The sequence below is a fragment of the Microchirus variegatus genome (assembly GCF_963457635.1).
Source record: "Microchirus variegatus genome assembly, chromosome: 1".
In the NCBI taxonomy this organism is placed as follows: domain Eukaryota; kingdom Metazoa; phylum Chordata; class Actinopteri; order Pleuronectiformes; family Soleidae; genus Microchirus; species Microchirus variegatus.
Window position 1 is genome coordinate 28,545,339 of NC_139802.1, and position 23,566 is coordinate 28,568,904.

Here is a 23,566-nt window from a genome sequence, read left to right on the forward strand (position 1 = left end):
TCAAAGAGAGAGCTGGGTAGGGGTTGGCTGAGGGAATCAATGTGCTGCAATGTGGAGTTCTTCAGTGAAATAAGATTTTTCTCATTTGAAATAGCGAAATAAGACACAAATAATAGAAAATCTATACGTGGCGGCGAGAGGTAATATTGTGGTGGTGGCAACAAATAAATCAACGTATGGACACTGTAAAAGTATTTTTGTGTTCATGATGAGACATTAGCGGGTCAGAGGACATCAGCAGAGTAGGCTGACCCAGAATGCATCTGGGGTCACGCTCCTAAAAGAAATGAGGCCAAATACGTCTCCATCCACCATGTAGTTTATATATATATACCCTTCCATGACCTTATGATGGTGCAGGATTCTTTTTTGAAATTACAGCAGCGTACCGCTGAACTTCTTGTGAACTGTAAGTAACTCTAGCTCTTCCCAGAAGAGGCTATAAATAATAGACAAACAATAGCATATACACCACAAAAACAGCAGTGCTTGAACACGTTATAAATAAATGTGTGAGATTTTATTTTCATGAGGAGGAAGATCTAAATGATTACGACTGTGAGATTTAGTCCGAGCATACTGGGCCAGAGCCACTGTTAGCCATTAAAGTCAGGAAAAACAGGGGATACCTGAGGGAAATGGTAGAGGAGTAAGACAACATATGACAAGCTGTTGCAGTTTTTTCTTCCCACAAATACTCAGTGGAGCAACAAATGTGGATTAATCTGCTGCTGAAAATAGTCTCCAACAAATATGCTAATCCCTTGCCCCCATAGCATCCATTTGTTGTCCATGTGTTTGTATTTGAGATTATGAGTGGCCTATTCAGACTTTTTATGTGACTCCAAGTTTAGCAATTTGGTAAAAACATGCCACAACAAAAGCTTGTGACAAAACGAACAATAAAGTAGAGCACAACCACACCCGAAATTATCGTTTTCATTTTCCATGTGTGCCATTTCCTTTCTCTCTTTTTGTCATCATAGTTGACAGGCTTCAGACGCATTGGGAGGACTCGCAGACCAAACTCTCCGATCGGACGAAGCAGCTCCACAACATGCTGCAGGACTCCACCGACTGGCTGGACGCAAAGAAAGGGGCGGATCATCACATCATGCGGGCCAGCGAGAGGCTGGAGTCCTGGCAGGAAATCACCTACACAGCAGATGCAGTGAAGAGACAAAATGCTGAACTAAAGGTGAGCTGCACATTACTTCACATCACTTCTGTCCTTGTGGTTGTCCTCTTGACGTTCAGAATATACAGTATATTGTATCATATGTGTTTCCCTTCACAGCTCTTTGTGAAGGAGCTGCAGCAGTCTCAGGGTCAGGTGGATAAAACCAACGCTCTGGCAAATAAACTGCTGACGCTCTACGCCAATGATGACACGCACAAGGTCACCCAGGTCAACGACAACATGATGGCAACATGGACACACATCAGCAAACGGTACACTTACTGTCAAGAATAGAATGCCTTTATTGTCATTGCATTTAAGTACAATGAGATTCATAGAGCTACTCCAGTAAAGTACGTCAACACATATACACTTAAAAAAATCCATTTACAACACATTCATTGCAAATTTTCACCCTTACACACACACATACACATGCATACACACATTTCAATACATCCTCCCACCATCCATTGCAACATTGCAAACATCCTCCATGCAGCCTGTGTAATAAATAATAAAAGCATGTGATAAATAATAGTAAAAAATAAACAAGCGTAAAGTGCTGAGTAACAATGCAAATAACATTATTAAAAAAGTTTAGCTTCATTTAAAATTGATATTGCGTTGGGAAAGAAGCTATTCCTAAACCTGCTAGTCCTTGTTTTTAGACATCTGTAACGTCTCCCTGAGGGCAAGAGTTCAATCAATAAGCTAGGGCTGTCAAAGTTAAGGCATTAATCGTTGGGATTAATACAAGTTTGTTTACTTCTGGTGTGCTCTGACCTCTGACATGAGAACCGGAGTTAATCCGCGTGAATTAGTCACTTGAATGCAGTCAGTCAGATAGGAGAGACTGAGGGATGCTAAAGTTTCACTTTAAGAAGCTGAGCGACAAACAAAGCGATAAAACAAAAGTTTTATGCACTATGACAACTATCTGGGTGGCAATTTATTGACAACGACCGGAAGTTGCGATCCTTTGCCTCGACTGTCAAAAAAACCGAGTGGAAAGTAAGTGGCAAACGAAGCACTCGAGGCACCGATATTGTCCGTAATGTGCTGGCAGCTGGCCGGCTACTTCTATTTGTACACCTACCCTGCATGTTCTTTCGCCCGCTCTCTCCCTCTCTCCCTCTCTTAAAAACAAAGATACAATTAAAGAACGGTGTCTGAAATGCAACATTGCAATTAATGTGAGATTAATTTGTCAAATCTATTGATAGCCCTAAACACAGTTTTACAAATCACACCCAGTACAATATGATGTCCCTATTTTACTTACTGTAGTCATTGCAATGCAGATAATTCATTTAGGTCATTTAGGGTCAATGCATCATATTGCATTTTACTTTTTACTGATATCCAGTTCAGTGATTGTAGGTGTTGTATAGTGAGTACTGTCTCAGATCATCGCTAGAAAAACACTTTGGTTTTGTCCACTTTGATTGATCAAGAGAACTAAACATGACAAGTCATACAGACTGTGCCTCTGCAGCGTTTCAGACAGGGAGGCTGCTCTGGAAGCTGCTCTGCGACTGCTGCAGCAGTTCTACCTGGACCTGGAGAAGTTCCTCAGCTGGCTGACGGAGGCTGAGACAACTTGCAATGTGTTAATCGATGCCACCAACAAGCAGAGACTTCAGGAGCAGCCTGAGGCAGCCAGGAACCTGCTGGCACAATGGAAGGTGGGCCACACACATGCACGCATACACACACACACACACACACACACACACACACACACACACACACACACACACACACGCACACACACGCACACACACACACACACGCGCACACACGCACGGCTTCTCCTCGTTCTCTTGTATATTCCCGTGTCCAAGTCTGTTCACTGCTCCACTGAGTGATTTCCAGGTCACACACATTAAGATGGAACCACATTACCTGGTTATTGGTTGTGATTGTGACTGTGATTTTCTCTGTCAGGGTTAGATGCTGTGAAATAGAAAAAAACAAAGCCAAACAAGTTCTTTTTTTCTTTACATAATCAACACTTGACAAATATAGACTGAATTATGAACGAATGAACGTGGCAACTGCCAGTTTATGTGTAAGTATGGTGATGAAATTATACATTATACATTATTATACATTGTACTATTTACATGTTTAAATGTAAAGCTTTACATTTAAACATTTAAAGCTTCCACAGAGTGGTATTATCACACATTTATGTTAGTTATGGAGGTCTACTTACATACATTAACATGTTTTTATGGTCAAAAACCTCCTAGTTGCTGTAAATGAGCCGATAGAAATCTCTCCTCACTGAAGCTCTCGTCAGCCGTACTGTTTCAGAGCGAAATCTCATCCCCAGAAGACAGAACTGTGTTGTGATTGGCCAGCCAGCGTGAGCTTTCCCAACTGTCTTGTGATTGGCCAATACCTGGAAGTGATCTAATTAGCACACCAGCTCTCAGAAGCGCAGCTCCCCCCTCTGGAACTGTGGATGCACTGCTCCTCATTATCAAAACATTGTTAAAACAATGTTTTGATAATGTACCTAATAATTTATTATGTAATAATAAACAGCGTTAATTGGTACTTAAAGCTCTATGGGAGCTTTAAGAACTAAAGATGTGAATTGAGCACATTTTTTTCCTTTTTGAACAGACTGAGAAGTATAGATATTATTGGCATGATATCGGCATCAGCAGATATTGGCTTGAAATGTATTATCGAGAATTAGCAAACGCCAAGATCCTCTCCTGTGTTCCATGATCTCTCAGTTTTCCCTCTCTTTGGTGCAGAGAAGCACTTCAGAGTGAGTTGAGCACGAGTCGCAGCAGACTTTCAGCACATTTCCACTTTTTGACCCAGAGTATGAGACAGTTTTCCTCTTCTCCTTGCTCTGGCTGGTATGACAGGAATCTTGACAACAGAACAGAGAGATTTCATTGGTCAACAGCTGCTCTGCATAGATAAAGGCAGAGTTCCCCCCACTGCATTGTGGGTGGTGAAGAGAAAGCTCTGTTCTGTGATGGAACATATTTTGACCCTCGCCCTTCACCCGGGCACCCACACGCTCTTTGTGGTGCAGTGCAGTAACACACACACACACACACATACATACACAGATTTGCACAGCTATTCTTCTTAGGACACTGTACTGACATCCATTTATTTGAACAGCCTAAACAAAGCATTATCCCTGACCTTAACCATGACTAGTTAATGCCTAACACTAACCTTAACCCAATCACAACTCTTACACCAAGCTTAACCATGTTCCTCTTGAGGACCAGGTTTTAGTCTTCATGAGGATTACTGGTCCTGAGAAGGTCAGTGTTTATGCCAGAAACGGTCCTGAAGAGGTAACAAATACAAGTGCAAACACACACACACACACACACACACACACACACACAGAGTCATGGGCAAACGTAGGATTTTGGAAATGAATTTTTTGGAACACTGCTGCAAATTCTCTCTCATACACACACACACACACACTCGACTCAGTACAACAGCAGCACTGTGTGCAGTGCTGAGATAGTCTTCTGTGTCTAATTATAATGGCGGACAGTTGTGCAGCAACTCACACTATCTCAGGCTACGACACTGTACACAGATAATTTTTAATTGGAAAATGAGCACACTCGTTGTTTTATGCACCAAAGTCTCTTTTCCTCAGCCGCCCTCCCCCCTCTCTCTGTCCATCTCACCCCCTTCTGTCTTTGTAACTCAGACTGACTCACACTCCACAGCTCCATCTCCACTCTTATGTGTAACTAACTCTCCCTCCATGTCTCCATGATACTCCCTCCCTCGCTCCTCATCTTCACATTTTCTCTCTAGTGTCACGCACATTTAAACAGAGGACATGTTAATGCAGCTGCACTCGGAGCTAATCTTTAGGGAGTAGAGGGAACAGATGAAGATGATGATGATGATTCTTGATTTCTAATTTGTGGACACCAGAGTAAAGTTTGGAAGATGCTACGCCGGAAGGTCTACCATGTTCAGGTTGGAGGAGAAAACCAAGCACTTAATACTTGTTTCAGTAATTATAGAGTTTGTTTATCTAAATTTTTTTATGGTGAATTTTGGTCTAAATAAATTAGTATTTTACAGAAAAGTTGACTGAAATATTAATTTGTTTTCAAACTTTCTATATTCATCAATACTTTTTTTTTAAGGAAAACAGTCTAAAAGTAAGTGGATTGTACTCTGTCCTCAAATGTAGACATGCTATTCCATAGAATCTGACAAAATTAGGTTGATAATGAAGTGTGAAACTATTAATTTAGATAAATGAAGGGACGTTGCTCCAGTCGACGCACGGTCTTTCAAGACTGGGGTCATTGGGATCAGCGAACGTTTAAATCAGATTGAGATTAGAGGCAAATCTGTAATAGACTTTGTAAAGCCACAGTCATCAGTCTAACACTGTTCTTCACCTTCACTGTCTTCACTTTTTTTTTTATTTGTTCTATTCTTTGGCGCAATGACCCATTTTTCCTTCAGGTATGATTAAATGTTCATGTCCTCTAATTTATCATCAAACTTCCAGTGAGTGGAACTTCCTTTAATGTGATGTTTTTTCTCTTTAAGAGCTTTATTCTAATCTGACTATAAGGTGTGGTGACACGGCTGATGCAGGTGCAAAATGCAAAACGGCGCTGCTGCATAGATGCAATCATGATAGTTTGCAAAAAAGATAACAAAAAATGGTATTCCTAAATGTTATAGTAGACTCAAACAGGCATAGATTTTATTTGGTAAGCCTTTGGTTAAAGATGCAGTGTGTAAGATTAACAAGAGAGAAATGAACTATACTACCCATAATGTCTGTATAAGTGTATGATCACTTTGAAAAGTTAGATTTTTGTTTCCTTAGAATAACACTGCTTAACCTGTACTTTAGTCATCTTGAACTGTTATGTTTCTACAGCAGCCCAAGAAGACATGTTGTGTTTTAAAATTGACGGTTACAAAAATATTTCTCGGCTTCCAGGACTCTTTAAATCCATTGGAATCTGTTTAATTTAGCCTTTTAATGATGTCATCTGCTTTACCTTCTCCGATATAACGCCTAACAGAGTCCTGCACCGTGTCGGGTATCCATGAAAAGGCTGTGTAATGGGTTTGGGCACTGGTGAAAATGAACTAAACACGGGGCGGGCAGCAGGTAACAAAAAATATTTTAAAATTCTTATTCTTAAAATATAATTTTAAGATGTGCATTATATAATAAATCAATCAGGCCAAAATGACTTTTATTTTGAAAGTCTGATGCCGCCAGCATCAACAAAGGAGAAAAAAAAGACAGCTTGCACACTCACTGCATGGCTCCATTGCATTGCTATGTGCAATGAATGTGAACTGTGTGTGAGGTGTTCTTTTTCATTTTCATTATATGTCTTTTGATCTCTTATAGCACATGTGTCAAACTTAAGGCCCGGGGGCCAGATGTGGCCCGCCACGTCATTTTATGTGGCCCACGAGTGATTAATTGGTCTTAATCTGTGTTAAAATAGGTCCATGCTGCTTTAAGGCGTGTGTTCACCATAAACTACATTTCCCACAATGCACGGCGATTTTGTTACCCGCAAAGTGACGGCACCACCACTAGATCGCAGTGTATGCATCATGCGACGATTGAAATAAGTAATAAATACAAAAAGTTATTTATCAATATGTTACGGAGGAGTTACCTTTATTTTACATTATATTTGGTGACATTTAGTCACATTTATTCTGTATGACAGTTGCTGATGTGACCCTCAGGGGAAATTAGTTTGATACCCCTGTCTTAGAGGCTTTGGTGTATTTTGTGAGCGAAAAAAAATATTGGCACGACTACTGTTTTTTTTTTTTCATATATTTGTCGCTAATAGACCAAATGCACAGGGAAACCAAACAAGACTACAAGACAATAATTCCAAGGACCACATGCTTCTTCCTGACATCATCATACTACATTTTCTTTTTTTTTTAAATATATTTTTTGGGCCTTTTTGCCTTTAATGGCTAGGACAGTGGAGAGAGACAGGAAACAGGAGGCAGAGAGATGGGGAATGACACGCAGGAAAGACCGCTTGGTGCGGGATTCGAACCAGGGTCGCCTGCAGCGAGGACTATAGCCTCAGCATATGGGGCAGGTCAGGTGCTCTACCTCTCTCATACTTCATTTTCTCCTAATATATTGATCGAGAGAAATTACATACTGTACATTTAAACCATGTTTTCATTGAGAGTGAGCCTTTGTGTCTTAGGCTGGTTTATTTTCGGTACAGGGAGTGTGCACGGCACAGTCCGTGCTGACTACGTGACAGTACCTCATATAAACACACCCCAGACAACCTAAACTAACACTTAAAGATTTGGTAATTGACTGAGTAAGCCTTGTTATTTTACTTACAGGAAGTAAATGGCAGTAGGGCTCAGGTAAAATGAAAGATAATTGCTCCTAATTTGCTTTCACGTCCTTCAGTGATTGACATCACATCTGCTGCTGTCCACTTAGTGAACAATGTTTTTCTTTTTATGTTCCCTTTTTGCGCTGTTCTCAAACAGGAAGTGCTCATGGTAATGAAGCTGTCTTCCATTTTCATTTCGCAGAGATTGGTTTGTCAAGTACTCGCTTCAGTTCTATCGGCTTATCCGCCACATCGGGAGTTTCATTAATGGATTGTCAGTCAAAAGAGCATCGCATACACGGGTGGATCCACCATCATCGTCGCTTCCAGCTGATTTCGCGCTAAATAAAATATTGTGACATTTCAGTGTGACGGATTGTTCCATTCACAACAATGCATTAAGCCCTGCATTACAGCTCAGTCCTCGAGAGTGAATTAGCCGCTCTTAGTTTCTGATCCCATTACTGGGCACTTTACCTGTGAACAGGGGAAAAAAATGGCTGCTATGACTAAGAGACTGAAGCAAGAGCTCCAACATAGATTAGTGTTTTTTTTTTATGCCTCATATGTGAGTGTTTGTGTGTTTGTGTTACCAGGATCTTCAGGCAGAGATTGACAGCCACACAGAGTTGTACCACTCTCTCGACGAGAATGGCCAAAGGATTCTTGCCTCGCTGGACAACACAGCGGACGCCGCGCTGCTCCGAAAACGTCTGGACAACATGAGCCAGCGCTGGAACGACCTGCGCAACAAGACCCTCAGTATGAGGTGAGGAAAAACTATGAAACTACTAACTATGAAAAAAACTATAAAATGTGAAATGGAAAAGTGTTGACTTTATTGTGTAAAACCAGCTCGTCGAAGCAAAAACAATATGTCTGTTTGTGTTTCAAGGGCCCACCTGGACTCTGAGATGGCCCCATGGAAGAGGCTCCACATGTCCTTGCAAGAGCTTCTCAACTGGCTGAGGCTGAAAAGTCAACAGCTGGAGCGTGAGCCACCTGTAGGTGGCGATGTCCCTGCCGTTCAAGCACAACTGGACACACACCGGGTAGGAGGAAACACACTCTGTGGGATGTGCAGATACAGTGCTATTTTCTACTGCATTTTGCTTGAAAAATATGAGATTATTCTTCTTCTATTGGAATTTGTGGCAAATTCAAGCTATATTAACCCAATTGTATTTTTTTAATATAATTATTTTGTTTGAGGCGGGGTAAATAGAAGGCCCACTGTAAAAAAAAAGACAGAAAAATGCAATGGTTAAAGCGGACCTAGACCGGAAGTTCCAATTAACACTGTTTTTTAGGGTGTATCTGCGTCATTACCTTGTTTACGAAGCCCTGAAGTTTCGAAACAAACAGTTCAGCCATTGCTGAGAACACTGTGTTTTATTGTAATCTCGGGGCTCAACGAGATCTCTGAAAATCCCGTTAGTTACGTAAACAGCGGTTCTCCTGAACAGCAGATCCTCCTGCTCCAGGCACTAGTCCGGGCACACAGGTTTTTGACCATGAAAACAAGTTAATATATGTAAGTAGACCTCCATAACTAACATATGTGCAACAGGACCACTCTATGTGACCTTTAAAGGTGCCATATGCAAGAATGTGGCCAAAAATGGTTACTACATTCAAATTCAAAATACCGAGGTCTTTTAGGTTTCATTTTCTGACCTATCTGGCAACCCGTGGTTGCTCGGCAGCTCAGACTCTATTGACTGCAATGATTGGTAGATGGCGTTAGGTGGCGCCACATGCCAAAACATGATTTCAAAACAAAAACATGATTTGCAGTCTGCAATTTTTTTTAATGCAAATATTTTGTCTGTACTGTTGTTGTTGGTGAGTTCAGTTTGTTATATGAACATTATTCCTGAGTCTCTGTGACATATTAGGAGGATTTTAATGCCGGTTGCTTTAGATTTATTACATAATGCACCTTTAATAGTATACTTGCAAGATATGAAAATATTTGGACTCCTCCTCTAATTCTTATTCTTTTTCGGTTTAAATTGGCTCATACAAAATATCCATTGTCTGAAAATAAATGTGTAGGAGTAAAGACAGAATCTGCAAGGCAACAGAAAACCTCTCAAAGTTCCTGTCTGCAGGACAGAATACATGACTGTACAGCTACTACAGAAATGTTCTGGGGGTTTTTTTTAAACCATGATGGAGGGAACACATTTGACCAAAGAGGACTCTATTCTCTAGGGGAAGTGAGTCATCACTGGCTGCCCCGCATGCCCGTCCCTGGCCACATTATTTCACAGATTCACACATTTGTCCTCGATGCTTTTTAAAAGCCATTTGTCTATAGGGCGAGTGCAAGGAGGAATGTTTGAGTGTCTGACACAAAGCTCAGGATTTCCAGTCCATTAATGAGTCTGTCACTCTCCTCGTGTTATAATAAAATGCCTTTTATGTCTTTAAAAGTGGAGCTGAAATGATGTCTCGCTCTCTGTCAGTGGTGCCATTTTGTCTGCGCCCTGTGTCTCTCCCAATGGTCTCAGAGTGATGTATTAAAGGCAAAAGGAGAAACTGGAACACAGCATAATAATATAACATCATCAGTTTCGACATGTGTCAAGGGTGGTGGTGGTGGTGGGTGTGCTCTGATAAGCATTCAGTTAGCTCTCTCATCCCTGATATGAAATAAAAAGCAAAATGAAACAATTTTTCTTACAGCATGTGTGGATTTTTGAGTGAAATCAAAACAGAAAATGACATGACGGTGACGCCTGGATTTAAATGAATGTCCTAACAAGATACACTCTCAGAAATAAGGGTTCCAAAAGGGTCCTTCTACAAGGGCTGAGGTTCTTACTGGAACCATTTGCTTCTGAAAAAGGGTTTTTCAAGGGCTCTTGGTAACACTAATGGTTCTAGTAAGAACTATTTTGATCCAGAGAACCCTTTAAAACCCCTTTCCTGAATGAAGGGTGTTAAAAGGGTGTGTGTGTTTGTGTGTGTTCTAACAGGGCTTCAGGAGAGACCTGAGAGCTAAAGAGCCAGTTGTGACCAAGAGTCTGGACGATGTTGGGATATTTCTGTCAGAACTGCCCCGAGACTCACCCTCACTCGAGCAGAGAGGTACCTCTCACCACACACACACACACACACACACACACACACACACACACACACACACACAATTGTAACTCTTGAAGAGATACGGATCATTTGGCTTAGCTCAGCAGTAAGAGCTGACTCTTCATGTACTGTATTATTACCACTTCTAGCTTTCATAATGCAGCCGAATATAGCAACATCCTAATGTCATTATTATATATCATGTTTGGCATAAAAATGTGAGTGTAAAACAATATCATACACGCATTGTGTATTTTAGATTGTATTCATATACATTGGAACAGGATGTGCCATAAAACAAGCAAAAAAATAACTAAACAGACACATGCATTTTATGTTTAGGCCTTGAAGGAAAGGATAGATGAGTGTACCAATGTACTGGCCGACTGAAAAAACTGGCTCTGAGAGGGGATCTGGCTCTCATCGTTCACCTAAAAGAGGCTGCGTGTGGAGCTGAATCATTTGCGAATGACACATCACTATTTTAAACAATATAACCTTTCCTTTAAGTACTGGACAGGGTTTCAAACTGTCCCCCGTCAGTGCTTAAGCCGAGTGTGATGTTTTCATGCTGGGTGATTCAGATTCAGTACTGTTAAGCCCAATTTATACTTCTGCGTAAAGTGCTCTGCGTAGGCTGCACGAAATATTTTTTAAGTGTCCGTCACTCCGTCAAGGGACAACGGAGACGGCAAGAGCTGCGATTGGTCCTCAGGACAGGCCGAGCGAAGCTGCTCTGTGCCGGCTCACAGTGCGCTCCGGGCGTCCTGACAGAGGCGGAGTTGATCCCCGCCGATAACGCCGCTGCCGAACTATAAATACGTCATATCTATACACACACAGCACATGTTTAGACCCTAAATGGCCAATTTCTCGCCTCAAATTATCTTAAAACTGCGTTCCGTCACACAGAAAAGTGAGAAACGGCCACTGTTTCAACAACAACAGTCTTTCTCTCTCTTTCTTCCTCGGACGCCATTGCTCACTGTAGCCAGAAGCACAACAACCTTGCGCAGCGACCCCTACTGATCGGGCGGCAAATTGCAGCGAGTGTCCGTCACCACGACGCAGAAGTATAAATGCTCGAGGCGTCTCCGTGGTGACGCAGACGGATAACGCATACGCAGTCGGAGAAGTATAATGTGGCCTTTAGTAGTGCAAGCTCTCATGTACCATATGTTTTCAGCGGTCATACGTTTATTATTATTTGCAGCCACTGCCACAATATTGACACCAATCTTCAAATGAGTTATTTGTTCTAATGATTCAAATCTCATTTCACGTTACAGCACTGTGAGTTGAGCTTTGATTAATTCACCTCATTTCTCTCTCTAACTGTCACTCATGCACGCACACACACAAATATATTGACACACATCTGTCCATTCAGACTGTGATTAGATCTCTGAGGACAGATAAAAGCAGGTTTTAATGGGATTGTTACACATTTCTGGGCACATGTGGAGGTTTAGCACTCACACAGATTCTTCTGATTCACCTTGAGGCTCACAGCAGCAGCCCTGTTTCCTGGCTCATACAAAAACAGCTGAACTTTAACTTTTGCCCATTAAATCCACTCTGGTGCAAACGTGGTCAGAGAATAGAGGGAGAGAGGGTGAACTCCAGCTGTTCGTCACTGCTACACCTGAGGAGAAAAAGTTCTCCCCTTTGTGTGTGACATTTTGCTCGGTTTGAATTCAGTTTGGTTTGGTTACAGAGAGCTTGTCTCTCTACAAACAGGTTGTTTGATAGACTGTGTCTCCCAGGAGCTGGTCTTCTCCGTCACATCTACTGTGTATGCTTTTGCTTGTTTTGAAAGAAAGAGAAAGAGGCTCTTCGACACGTCTTGAACTGCTGCTGAGAATCATTCAATCACAGGAGTTTTGTTAGTTTAGATCACTCAGGATGCAAGAAGCTTGAGCCTTGTGTCAACGATGATGGTTATGATGATGTTTAAATGGATTTTCTAAAAGAAACATTTGCGATTCATAGTAGTCATAGTATAATTGCAGGAGATCTTCTTCTCATCTTCTAAATGTGATTATCATGTAGCAACAGAAATTAATTTTCTCTTTGTTAATTCAGGTGCACATATATATTTTTAACTTACTTACAGCATAGATCAACCAGACTTGGTTCTGTTTAAGTTTAAGTGGTTTTCAGTTATTCATGGAAATGTTTGAATTGAGTTGTCCTATAATCCTTTTTTTTCACTCAGCCTTCTGCAACTGGCTGAATGCCAACAGTGGGTGGGGATTAGGTGGAAATGGTTTTCATCATGAAATTACTTAAACTGAAAGGGAAATGACAACAATAGCAAGGATGTTCATAATTTGTTTGAAATGTTGTATTTTTCTTCCTTTTTTAAAAAAAAAGTAAATTCTAACCATTCTAATTAGATGCACACGCACACCCTTTGCAGTGTGACTGCCTATAATGATTAGGCAGATGGTATGGTATATTTGTATAGATCTATTATATAGATTTGTAAAGACCGAAATCATAATATACATTATCTCAAGGCACAGGCTTAATTAAAGGAAACACAGGAAGTGCCCGTAGGAAGTATTTATTCCTATAGTGGGAGCTGAAGAAGATTTTTCAGTTATGGTAACGCATGATAAGGAACGTAAAGGCTAACATAATACAAACACGTAGCTAGCTACACTAATGCTAATTGTAGCCTCGCAAGCTTAACTTTGCAAACAGGTTCGCCAAGTTAGCGTCAAAGTAGTAGCATGCCAATGCAAAATAAATATGTGCTCGTATTGGTGAATGGACAGGTATAACACCATGTTTTGCGGTGAACTGTGTGAAAATGTCTCAACCACCGTGAGGACAGCCTCTTCACTCCCACCTCCCTGCTTCAGACAGCGCAGCTGCTGCTGATGAGCCGCTGCCTGCCTGGTGTAGCGTGATAAATCAGCGAAAATTTAAATTCCTCCAAAAAAATTGAAAATCAAGGATGCACACCTTCGGGCCATGCTCAACCCATATCTAACGTCTTAGGGCGATCTGACTAACGGTCAGCGAGATATGCCCATCACAGACAGACACATAGACGCAACTTGCTTTATAGATAGATGGCTATTATCACCAGGACTCATGACACTTTATCCCTCAGACATCAGTCCAGAGGAGCGGGCCCAGAATGTGGCTCGAATCCTGCGCAAGGAAGCGGATGACGTGACTTCCAAGTGGGACCAGCTCAACATCGACTCAGCTGACTGGCAGAGGAGGCTGGAGCTTGCTCTGGACAGGCTGATTGAACTACAAGAGGCGGAGGACTTGCTGGATGGTCAGCTGAGGCAGGCAGAGATGGTGAAGGAGGCGTGGGAACCCGTGGGGGACCTGTTGATCGACTCGCTTCCGGAGCACATCGAAAGAGTCAAGGTCAGACTGAGTGATGCTCACGGTGAATTTCACAACATCCAGCACTGCTTCATCGTTCTATCATTCTGCCTCTTTAATGAAAAGGAGTGACACACAACAATGTTTTTAAAGTGAATAACTTGAGACGTTCTGTCTGATGTTCAAAGGAAAGATCCTTAAAATACTTTTATTGTGAGACAAATGTCAAACAAAAGTATTGCTTTCTTGAAACTTTGTTTCTGTTTGTTTAAAGGACTACATCCCTTTTTTTAACTTATATCCAGAGCTAAATGTTTTATTTGATCATCAGACAGTGGATCTGAACAACAGAGGAAGTTGGGTTTGTGTGACTACTTTCAAAGAAAATAAAAGCCATCTACTGCTCTTCACTGTGTGTCAGTTATAACAAGTTTTAAAAGTAAAAGATCTGAAAAAAATTAAAAATAAAAACAGGTAAAATTAAAGTTCCCCTATTGTGCATAATCAACTTTTTAATCTTTTAGTACTTATATTTGGGACTCAGTGGGCCATACCAGTCCCCAAAATGTGAAAAAACAAGACTCAGTCATGTTTTAGTGGTTCCACTTTGTGTAAGTATAGGCGATAAAACACGCGATGTTTTAACCTCCCTCGGAATGACGACATAGCAACACATTTCACCGTGAATGTTGGCAACCCGCCAGGCAGAGTACCTCACAGCTCCACCGTAGCTCCCCCTTGTCCCTGTGAAATACGAGAGTGCAGGCGAAGGAGGAAGAGTGGCTGCACAGCGGAGCACAGTGTTTTACACAAACTTCCAGCCTCAGAGGATTTTTGTGTCCAGTGGATATATTTTATTTATGAAAAAAATGTTCACAAGCCCTTTGTTGTTGATCGTGTGTGTAAATTCCTATGCTGGAGGGACACCTTGAACGCACCAGTTACGTGCCTGTGGTTAACGAGTAGCGTGTGTGGATCGGTGTTATGAGGAGCACGCGTTTGAAAGCACTGCAGAAAGATTTAGATGTTGTCCTACATTTCTTCTCAACCAAAGGCTGCCTTTCTGTCGTGTTTCCATGTTCTCTCCTCATTATTGATCCACACACGTCACTTTCAGCCGCAGTAACACTGGTGTGTTCAGGGTCTTTTTCTAGCATGGGAATTTACATACATGCCGCGCTGCACAGCGCATTAATCGTTTTTCTTCTATTTTAATGTTTTTATGATCGCGAGAAGCCAAAATCCTGGTCACTCTATGCATTACGGTGAAACGCAGTAACAACGGGTAAACAGACATTACTATGGGGTATATGGAGCGGGGGTTGTGACGACGGTGCATGACAATAGGTGATAAGTGGCGACACTCCCCTGGAAGCAGTGGATATGTATTTACCTGGGTCCCATTCACATGTAAATGATCAGGCACAAAACCGAGCATTCTGAAAAAGGCTGTTTTGGCAGAGTTATTGAACTGCTATTGTGCTTCATCCTTATGATATTTTTTACTAAAGCATGACACAGACATGTTCATTAGGGCACCAGGACCTAGTTTAACTTGGGTTAATAGGGTATAATATGGGACCTTTAATCAAACTCTCTAATAGAATGTGAAACAAACAGGGCAGCGTCATTATCGTTTTGAGTTTACTCTTCATTTTGGCCAAAATGGGTGAAACAGCCCTTTAAAAGTACTTAATAATAAAACATGTGACCTTCCTTGTTTTATGTGTATTCTACAGGAGTTCCAGGAAGAGATTGCCCCAATTAAAGATGACGTAACTCACATGAACCAGCTGGTGTCCACCTTCGGTCCACCCGACATCCAGCTGTCACTTAGCAACCTGGAACGCATCGAGGAGCTCAACACACGCTGGAGACTGCTCCAGGTACACAATTATGCCTACAAACACACACAGAATAAGTCTGATATGGACACACAGATGGTCCTGTGCAGCATGTGTACACTTTGCATACGAGCATCCACACACAGACTGTTTGAGTCACCAATTGTAGCAGCGGTATCTCAAAAACTTTTCCACTTTACAGCAAACAATAGAGAACATAGCCTCACAGTCAGTTGTGTATTTTCCTTAAATAACTCTACTTTCTGAGTGACTACTTACCTCACCCCATTTGATCTATGTTGACACGATGTTGGGCGATGTCCACTTGGTTGTAATCGTGATATTTGTTCAGTTATCAACACAATTTGTTATAAAATGGCTGAGCTGGTTTACTGTGTCAGAGATTCAGGTTGTCAGTATTATTTCAGGCTGTTTGCATATGCAGCCGTGCTGTCAGGGGAGATCGACAGTTTAAAGTGACTGCACATCTCGATGTCTGTCAGCCATCGGTGATGGACCATCTGAAGCACATCAAGGTGGGGCAGGCACTTACAGGATGTGGGAAACAGGATAAAGGCAGGGGTTATCTCAAGAGGAGACACATTAAGGAGACACGAGTCAAGAAACAAACAAAAAAAAGCTCAAATATAAAACAGAAACTTAACAGAAGTCCAACAGAAAACACAATGTCCCAAAAAGTTATTTCAATTCCAAAACACAGGTGACCTACATTTAAATCCAACCCTATTCCTGTGCTTTGGTGGAAAAACAAAAACCTAAAAAAAAAAAACCACAACCCTTCAAACCTGAGAGATGCAGAGCATCACACTCTCGAGGCAGCACATCTTGGACCCCTGTCAGTCTAAATAAACACAGTGGCAGCCATGCTGGAATCAGACAGTGACTGATACCAAGGCTGACAGATACAGCCAATCAGCTGCCAGACACACCAACTACTGCCAGGGAGTCCGAGGTAAAGATGGGCTCCATGGTGACTCTGCAGTGACGGGACCAGACGGCTTGTTTCTCTGAAGTTAGCGCCTGACCAGATGCTACACACACACACACATATGCACCTACACGGAGGCTTTTTTCTTATAATGGAGGTGTGAACACCAGCTTAATTAGTGTACTGTAGAGAGACAAAAGGAGAGAGAGAGTGTAACGCAATAACGACAAACTTGCACTTTGTGTTTCTTTAAGACCAAACAATGGAGAAGGAAAAGCTGAATAACATGTTTTCATGTCATGGTCTGTTCAATGACAACTGCAGATTTTATTGTTTTATGGTGACTTCTTAAAGATATTCCTTATATTCCTTTAGAATTATGCTATGTGTGTAGCTGGGTTTTGGAAGTCTTTCTCAAAAGTTGAACAGCCAATAGTAGCGCCCTCTCTATCTCTTATCTGCCTTGTGATTGGTCAAAGTCTCCCGCTATTAGACCAGATTTCCCAAAGGCTAGAAACAGAGTCTAAAGTATGTGCACAAGTGTCATTATCTCTCTCAGATCACTTGATTTACCTTCACACTCAAATCACTTTAGTCTTTCATACCTTAAAGGTTGACATTGATTGGTCTGCAGGGGGGGGCGCGGTGCACTCCACTCTGAGTAATTGCAACAAATTCCTCCCTCTCATTTTTTATAATTCTAATTAGGTCGCCATGGACACGGCGAAAAACAACTCAGGCAGAAATGGATTGGGTGAGGGGGACTCAAAGGTAATGTCTTTGTTTCCTGTCACATCGAAGTCCAATGGTCATCACTTTATTATCATCATCTGTCCTCCATTTCACATCATATACCGCGCACGCAAGCACATTCCCCTGATGGTGTCTTCATCTCATTTGGTTCGTCTGTCCACTCAGACCTGGATGACAACCCGTCTCAGTCGCTCAGCTGCAGGATTTTTCTATGATCAAAATGATCCACTTATTCACTTCCTGGAACAGAAATCTGTCACTAATCAGCATCTGCCAAAGCTCCACATGCCAACATGAGCTGCATGTGTTGCCTGGGAACATCAGATCAATGAACAGCGTGTCAAGAACACGCACACACTCAGCATTGGCTGGCTCCTTCTGTGAATTATACACCAGCTTTTTAAAAAAGGCTTAAATGGAGTAAAGTATGTGTTTATCCGGATGTTAGTGATTAGATTAAATAGGTCTGTGATCAGTTCATGTACGTCAGGACAGTACAGCAGTGCTTTTGAATGGGCTTGTTTTTACCATGTTTTCATGATGACTTTAACTGAAGTGTCTTCTTCCCCGAGATCATTTTATTTGAGTTGTGATGTGTTGTGATTTAAAAATGGCAGAGTTGAAGGCAGTCCATTTTTTGTTGGGTTAGGGTAAAGCCCAATTTAGGCCGAGATAACGCTGCTCTGTGCCGGCCACAGTGCGCACCGATCGTCCACAGAGGCGGAGCTGATCACCGCCAACAACGTCGCTGCCAAACTATAAATCATATCTTAATACACACAGCACATGTTTAGACTCTAAATGGCTCGTTTCTCGCCTCAAATTATCTTAAAACTGCATTCCGGGACACAGAAAAGTGAGAAACGGCCACTGTTTCAATGTTATTCCGCTGCAACAACAACAACAGTCTTTCTCTCTCGGTCGCCATTGCTCACTGTAGCTAAAAGCCCAACAACCCTACGCAGCGACCCCTACTGATGGGGCGGGAAATTGCATTGCGTATCCGTCACCACGAAGGAGAAGTATGAAGGCTTGAGGGGTCTCCGTGGTTACGCAGTCGGATAACGCATTACGCAGTCGGAGAAGAATAATGTGGCCTTTAGTGTATATGTGTCGCATCAACATTTCTGAAGTGATATACAGTAGTTCTCAACTATTTGAGGGAACATTTTTATCTGTAGGAGCAGGAGTTGGTGGTGACGTGTAACATAATGAGATATCCACAAGGTGTCCGTCAAGCTGCAGAGGACTTTTAGGTCATTTAAATGTTCTGCATTGTTGTCATGTTATGAGGATGATCTTTTGTTCACCCTGACCAGGTTATTTTGTGCTCAGCTCTAACCACAGGATCCTCACTGTGCCTAAAGCTAACCGTATTTGTAACCAAGAAATGTTATTAACACTGTCATCCCCCCCCCAAACATGCCACAAGCAGTGAAAACACTTTGAGATGTTGATGTTGTCTGATGATTTAGTGACATGATATTATAAATTCTATTAATTTTGCATCAACATTGAGTTCTTGCAGTTTGCAGTTTGGAAGATAATCTTCGTGTTGAGTCTCCCTGAGCTCTCTCTCTGTGTACCTAAAGAACAATGCTGATCTAGCACAATTATCTCAACTCCATTTCGATAGACAGCTCATTCACAGCTGAAGGAGACTCACAGGAGACTGTGTCCTCTCTGATTCCTCTCCACTACAAATTCAATTATCGCCTCCATGCTTGTCTTGGTGCACCCCCCCCCCACCTTCCTCCCTCCCTCCCTCCCTCCCTCCCTCCCTCCATCTACCCATCCTTATTTCCAGACAGTGAGTCTATCATTTGTCACTGCACACGGTGACATCAATCACCGTCACTCCTCAGAATACGTCCATCGTCACCTTTTGAAACTGTTTATATTTAGTGCATGTCTTGAAGATGATTATTTCTTATTTCCCCTGCAAAGTAAAGATTTATTTATCGCCAAAATTATAGATTCTCGTGTCAATGTTGATATTCTTTGTTAGATCATACAGTATGTCAGTTTGTGTAGTAACATGTCAGGATTCATTTACTGCTGTACTGCCATGTAAAGCTTGCGATATTTCAAGTGGAAGTGAGGCAATGTCTACATCCAACTGTTAACAGTTAAAGGGTCGTTAATTTGAAGTCCCTGAACCTCCTCCTCAGCTAATACTGCCAAAAGAGTGTGGACCACTTATCCTACATCTTTTCTTTAATTTTTTTTTAATAGTTTTTTTGGTGTGTATCTTCGTCATTACCTTGTTTATGAAGCCCTGAAGGTTCGAAACAAACAGTTCAGCCATTGTTGAGAACGCTGTGTTTATTGTAATCTCGGGGCTCAAAAGAGATCTCTGAAAATCCCGTAATAGTTACGTAAACAGCGGTTCTCCTGAACAGCCGGTTGCGTACATTGAACCGCAGAAGAAGAATAACGTCCGTTGTGGAGGTGTTTCACGAGCGACAGTGTCTTCTGACTCTGGGTCTGACTCCGAGTCAAAGTCATAAAAGGGACTGCGGTGGGGAGTCGTGACGAAGCTATATTTAAGCTATTTTTAAACACGTTTTGATAATCAGGAGCAGTGCATCCACCGTTCAGGAGGGGGGAGCTGCGCTTCTGAGAGCTGGTGTGCTGAATAGTATTGGCCAATCACAAGCCTCTGTCTTCAAAGGGGCTCTCGACAGGGGTGAAAGTTCCCTCTGAAACATCGCGGCTGACGAACAGTGTCAGAAAAGAGGATTTCAATCAGCTCGTATACAGCAACTAGGAGGTTTTTGACCATAAAAACAAGTTAATATGTGTAAGTAGACCTCCATAACTAACATTTATGTGCAACAGGACCACTCTATGTGACCTTTAAGTTCTTCTTACGTTGTCTTGTGTCAAGGTCTTGCAAAAGTTGTTCCACCAATCAGTGTCGCCTCTCGTGGCAAGTAGGTACTTCTTTCTGTGAAAGTTTGGGGTTGAGGGAAAGTTTTTCTCCGGGTAATTTTGCACCAAGGTTTTTCGAAATCCTGGGTGAATGAGAACATTTCCTGAGGTGGAAAAGAGGCGAAGGAGACTCGCTCCAAAACTTAAAACATGGCAAACAGGGGCAAAACAGAGTTTAGCTGTTTAACTAACTCAATAAAATCTTCACTTGCCTTAGTTATATTGTGGAAGTTTGTGTAGCTTTGCAAATAGCTTATTTTCGCTTTCTCATCGTGCTTTGGTGTGAGAGGGGGACACGTTTCCAAACTTCAGTGTCCAATTAGAAAAGGCAAAAGAGACTCTAATAGTGAGATAAAGCACCAAAAATGAATCTTAATATATTTGATGGAGTATATTTTATCTTGTAGTTTTCCCCATGTGATTCCACTGGCAGCCTAAGCCGGTTCTCAGTGCAGGAGATGAGACAGTGGAGTCGTCACTGATTTCTTTAAAAAAAAACTAAATGATCCCCCTTTTTTTAACCTGTTGATATTATGTTTATCTGTTTTTCTCTGTCTGTCTCTGTCAGATCTCCATCAGTGAACATCTAAAGCAGCTGACAGATGCTCACCGGGACTTTGGGCTTATGCACGGTGAGTTGCTTGTGTGTGTGTGTGTGTGTGTGTGTGGGTGAAAGGGAGAGTTTAGACAAACTGTGCAAGACAAAGTGAAGCAATCAACTAAACGGCAGGTGCAAGCTCCGTAAGTGTTGTGTCGCGGAGAGAGAAAGAGCGAGTGACACACGGTTTCTGTGTGAAGAGGTGCCTGTGACTCATTTGACTGCTGATGGAGCCTCATCGATCTGTTTGTGAAACTTGTTTTTACATTTTCTTCGCTGAATTCCAATATGAACCGAGCACTTAATCCTATCACTGTCCCGTGTGGGCTGCAGCCCCTCATTGATTGTTCAGTTGATTGAAATGTACAACGTCTTCACATCGTCTGGGTGATTCTCTGTTGCCCCTTTAATGTTTCCGAGATTAGCCATTTTAAAAAGACTCTTTCTTTGCGTAATGAAACCCATGTTGCTGTTAAATTGGCATTGGACCATTGGAAAATTCACTGTTCATTAAAACCTCATCCACTCAAAGCATGTCAGTCTTTATGTCTGCAGTGAATTTTATGAGTTCCATGTTTTCTTTTTTTTTCCCTTTCAGAAGCTGTTATGTGTTATGATGTTTCCGCAAAGGTTTAAAGGGATAGTTTGAAGTGTGTTTGAGGTATTGTCACATAGCACTGACAGTGCTGTGCTCACCCCCTGCCCTCAGGAAACCACCTGCAAAGACACCATGAAAAAACAAAAATCAGTAGCTTCACAAAAGGCTCACAACAGTGGATCAACAACTCACGTGTGCTGTAATGTAAAACTGCTGATCCTCTTAATGGACTTAAGTGTGGGAGAGGGAGCTGTTTAGAAACTTCAGTTTCCTGATGGAATATGCGATAACGTGGCAACATACTATTAAGATATTATGGACATAGATTTCAAGCCTCTATTCTCAGCGTGGGGGTTCACACATTATACACAGGGTTCACACTGGTCCTTGTAATCCTTGAAAGTGTTGGAATTTTTTGAGGTTATTTTTTAAGTTGTTGAAAATAGACATGGGTCATAGAAAAGTGTGTGATCTTCTTGTGCAAGAAACAAGTTGATATTGAGGTAAATGTCTCCTGCTGCTCATGTGCCCTTTCATGCTCCCTGCATTGCTTCGTGTACGTAGACTAGTATGCACTCGCCGACTTGAGATTCCACGCAGAACAATGAACGTTCAGCGAGAGAGAAGAATTATGTGATGTCTGGGAAATGCAAATTCCAAGATCTCTGTCTCACCAAAGAAAATTACAAAGACTGACTTTGACCAAGATCCCAAGGACAATCACTTGTCCAGATGCAGAGCGTGCTGCAAATCAGTAGAAGTGGGCGCCATGGGCGAAGCGGCCCGTACACGTTGCCTTCCTATCTTAAGCTGTGTCAGCACATTTGGTCCTTCAATTTGAGGGAATTGGTCCTGGAAAGTCCTTGAATTTGATGTAAATCAAGGTGTGGAGGTGGGTGTGGGAACCCTGTATACAGCCACACTTGAAAGAACCTGAATCTGTGAGATTGCTCAAACGTTATTGAAAGTTCCTGTGTTTAACACTCAAACCTACAGTAATGTAAAACGTGTAAATGTTCCATCCAGTTTGACCATGGGAATACAGAGACTTGATACTGTGACTGAATAATAAAGGTGACTGTGGATATTACAGTGAGAACAGTGGGAATGAGAATGTCCACATTTTCATCTCTTCCTGCTATGTTAATACACACTGCATGTGTTCTGGCATTTGTCCCACAATGCACTGTTCTGTTTTTAACTGCGGCAAATGTTACCCATGGGCACAATAACGCTGGAGCAGCGGGTCGTTTCAGCCAAACAATCTGATTGGCTCCGACTGTGCTGACAATTCCCAGAAAGCAGTGTGCTTTAATATTTAGTGTGCCAACTCTTGTGGGCTTAATAAGTGAGATAATTTACAATATATATCTCGTGTTTTTCTGCTGTTTTTCATTATCAGGTATATGACTTTGAAGAGAACTTTTTCATTACATGTGATCCCTCACATTTCGTGGATGGGCAGGTTTTTGTTAAACCTACGGGGCGCTGATCCAGCAGTGAAATGTGCAGGTGTGAAATTTTGAATGGTCTGCAGACAATTGTGACTCCTGCCTCTCTGTCTTTGCAGGTTCTGTCGAGAGCCCCTTTGAGCAGGGCATCTCCCCAAACAACGTGCCCTACTACATAAAGTAAGTCCTGATCTCGCATACAGACCTAATCGCTTACTGCAGTGAGTGCTAGTTCTAGTGAGACTGAGTCAAATGCCATAAAATCTTTGGTCACATCTTTCTACTTTGAGTGGATTAACCTTGTAGGGATGGGTATTATTGTGTTGGGTCCTTCTCAGCCCACCACAAGAGGGCAGTCTGTTCTATTTAAAGCAATGGACACGGTGTGTTGCCAAGATTTGTTCGCAAACATTTGCAACGTAAACA

General features: G+C 41.9%; 1 protein-coding gene across 7 annotated transcripts in view; it reads left to right on the plus strand.

Annotated features, from left to right (window-relative positions):
* Positions 1-23,566, plus strand: part of dmd (dystrophin) — a 304,958-nt gene that overhangs the window by 226,789 nt on the left and 54,603 nt on the right. For all 7 annotated transcript variants that reach the window (XM_083892996.1, XM_083892990.1, XM_083892991.1 and 4 more), the window contains 10 exons: positions 987-1,198; positions 1,298-1,452; positions 2,679-2,868; positions 8,163-8,335; positions 8,462-8,618; positions 10,551-10,662; positions 13,787-14,055; positions 15,753-15,899; positions 21,062-21,125; positions 23,260-23,320. In XM_083892996.1, coding sequence (XP_083749122.1) covers positions 987-1,198; positions 1,298-1,452; positions 2,679-2,868; positions 8,163-8,335; positions 8,462-8,618; positions 10,551-10,662; positions 13,787-14,055; positions 15,753-15,899; positions 21,062-21,125; positions 23,260-23,320 — 1,540 coding nt within the window. The remainder of the gene's footprint in view (positions 1-986; positions 1,199-1,297; positions 1,453-2,678; positions 2,869-8,162; positions 8,336-8,461; positions 8,619-10,550; positions 10,663-13,786; positions 14,056-15,752; positions 15,900-21,061; positions 21,126-23,259; positions 23,321-23,566) is intronic.